The sequence below is a fragment of the Rhincodon typus genome, chromosome 48, assembly GCF_021869965.1.
Source record: "Rhincodon typus isolate 14 chromosome 48, sRhiTyp1.1, whole genome shotgun sequence".
In the NCBI taxonomy this organism is placed as follows: domain Eukaryota; kingdom Metazoa; phylum Chordata; class Chondrichthyes; order Orectolobiformes; family Rhincodontidae; genus Rhincodon; species Rhincodon typus.
The window spans coordinates 5,549,877-5,552,635 of NC_063379.1; the positions used below are offsets into that span (position 1 = coordinate 5,549,877).

At 54.2% G+C, this 2,759-nt stretch overlaps 1 protein-coding gene across 1 annotated transcript in view; it reads left to right on the forward strand.

Annotated features, from left to right (window-relative positions):
- The first annotated feature begins 454 nt into the window (after positions 1-454).
- si:dkey-71l1.1 (uncharacterized protein LOC569883 homolog) overlaps positions 455-2,759 on the forward strand; it is a 9,277-nt gene continuing 6,972 nt past the window's right edge. Inside the window, exons 1-4 of the mRNA XM_048620784.1 lie at positions 455-697; positions 1,315-1,382; positions 1,459-1,521; positions 2,225-2,263. Of these exons, the coding sequence (XP_048476741.1) occupies positions 616-697; positions 1,315-1,382; positions 1,459-1,521; positions 2,225-2,263 (252 nt within the window). The 5' untranslated portion in view covers positions 455-615. The remainder of the gene's footprint in view (positions 698-1,314; positions 1,383-1,458; positions 1,522-2,224; positions 2,264-2,759) is intronic.

The following is a 2,759-nucleotide window of genomic DNA, read 5'->3' on the forward strand; positions in this document are numbered from 1 at the left end:
GCAGGTTAGGGTGGATTGGCCGTGCTAAATTGCCCCATAGTGCCCAGTGATGTGCAGGTTAGGGTGGATTGGCCGTGGGAAATGCAGGACTGCAGGGATAGGGTAGGATGGTATTTGAAGGGTCAGCGTAAAAATGAACGGGCCAAATGGCCTGTATCCACAGTGCAGGGTTTTGAATGATTGTGTGGGGGGGGCCTCTAAGAAAGCGACTTAATCTGTTGCAGGGATGAGAATGGGATTTGAACCCCAGTCTCTCCATCCAGAGGCAGGGATGCTACCACTCCACCACAGCCTTACGGAAGCTCCACCCCTGAGCTCAACCCCTAAAATCCCTTCGTCTGCTGGAAGGGCGGGGCCAACGTCCACACGTCACAGCGGTCCGTCTGACGCCAGCGCGTCTTGTCGTGTGTGGGCGTGGCCTGCCGGCTGCCTGCGCGCACTGCGCGTGTGCGGGAGGAACTCCAAGATGACGGCGCCCGTCGGCGGCGGTTGGGGCGGTTTAAAAAGCTGCAAATAGAGAGAGAGAGAGAAAAAGAGAATTAGGGGGTTTCCCCCGTCTCCAGGGCCCACCTCCATGAGCGGGCGCCCACCCCACGCCCTCTCCTCTCCGGCCCCATGGGCAATCGGGCAGCGGCCGAGCGCCGGCGGCGCCTGCACAATCCCGGCGGCTTCGAGCGGCTCCACCGGCGGTGCAAAGGTCAGGGGTCACGGAGGTGTAGGGGTCAAGGGTCATGCAGGGGAGGTGGGATCATGGGGTGGAGGATACCGGGGATCATGCAGAGGGTACAGGTCATGGTGGGAAGGGATAGGGCCACAGGGCAAGGGTCATTGGGTGAGTAAGGGCCATGGTGAGGGGCAGGTTTATGGGGTAATGGCCAAAGCTCAGAGGTCACAGGTGGGCAAGGGTCACAGAGGGGAGGGTGTAGTGGCAGGGGTCATAGGTCATGCAGCAAAGACGGGTCATGGTGGGGAGCAGGGTAGGGGTCATTGGGTGAGATAAATGTCATGGTCAGGGGTAAGGGTCATGAGTTGGTGGTGGGGTCACGGGAGTAAGGATCACAGGGCAGGAGGATTGGGAGAGGGGCGTGGTCCACAGGAGGGGGGATAGGTCACCGCAGAGGGCAATCAGAGTGGGAGGGGACAACAGTTCTGGTGAGTGCCAGTGAGGGTCACAGGGAATAGGAATTGTTATGAAAAATGTCAAGGGAAGGGGAGATGAGATCATTGGCACAGGGGTTCCCTCTCTCGGTTGGGGCTCAGTCTCAGTATCTTCTCTGATGTTAACCATGAAATTTCCTTTCCTGAACCGGACAGATGTTTTTCCACAACAAATTGAAGGTGTCAAGCTGGTCATCAACAAAAATCTCAGCCAACACTTTCAGGTCAGTATTTGGCAAGCATCTCATTCATTAAATAATCCCAGGATAGGGACAACACACGATTAGATACAGGGTAAAGCTTTCTTTACACTGTTCCCATCTAACGTTCCTAGGACAGGGACAGTACAGAGTTAGACTCACAGTAAAGCTCTCTCTACACTGTCCTTACAGACCACCCCAACACTGGGACAGGATCAGGTTATTTTTTTAAATTCATTTTGTGGGATGTAGGTGTCACTGTCTGGGCCCAGCATTTCTTGCCCCATCTCTAGGTGCCCCCTTGAGAAGGTGTGGGGGAGCTGCCTTCTTGAACCGCTGCAACCCATGTGCTGTGTGTTGACCCACAATGTCCCCTTAGGGAGGGAATTCCAGGGATTCTGACCCAGCGACACTGAGGAATGGCGATATATTTCCAAGTCAGGATGGGGAGTGGCTCGGAGGGGAACTTGCAGGATCCCATGTACTTGCTGCCCCTTGTCCTTCTGGATGGAACTGGCTGTGGTTTGGAAGGTGCTGCCTGAGGATCTTTGGTGAATTTCTGCAGCGCATCTTGTAGATAGTACACACTGCTGCGACTGAGCGTCGGTGGTGTAGGGAGTGGGATGTTTGTGGATGTGGTGCCAATCAAGCGGCTGCTTTGTGCTGGATGGTGTCAAGCTTCTTGAGTGTTGTTGGGGCTGCCCCCATCCAGGGCAGGTGGGGAGTATTCCATCCCACTCCTGACTTGTGCCTTGTAGATGGTGGGACAGGCTTTGGGGAGTCAGGAAGTGAGTCACTCGCTGCAGGATTCCCAGCCTCTGAGCTGCTCTTGTAGCCACTGTGTTTATGTGGGGAGTCCAGTTGAGTTTCTGATCAATGATAACTCCCAGGATGTTGATAGTGGCGTATTCAGTGATGGTAACACCATTGAATGTAAAGGGACGGTGGTTAGATTGTCTCTAATTGGTGATGGTCATAGCCTGGCATTTGTGTGGCGCGAATGTCACTTGTCACTTGTCAGCCCAAGCCTGGATATTGTTCGGATCTTGTTACATTTGGACTCGGACTACTTCAGTATGTTACGAGTCAAGAATGGTGCTAAACATTGTGCATCAGCAAACATCCCCACTTCTGACCTTGTGATGGGGGGAAGGTCATTGATGAAGCAGCTGAAGATGGTTGGACCTAGGACACTACCCTGAGGAACTCCTGCAGAGATGTCCTGGAGCTGAGATGACTGACCTCCAACAACCACGACCATCTTCCTATGTGCCAGGTGTGACTCCAACCACCAGAGAGTTTGCCCCCTGATACCCATTGATTCCAGTTTTGCCAGGGCTCCTTCATGCCACACTTGATCGAATGCAGCCTTGATATCAAGGGCTGTCACTCTCACCTCAC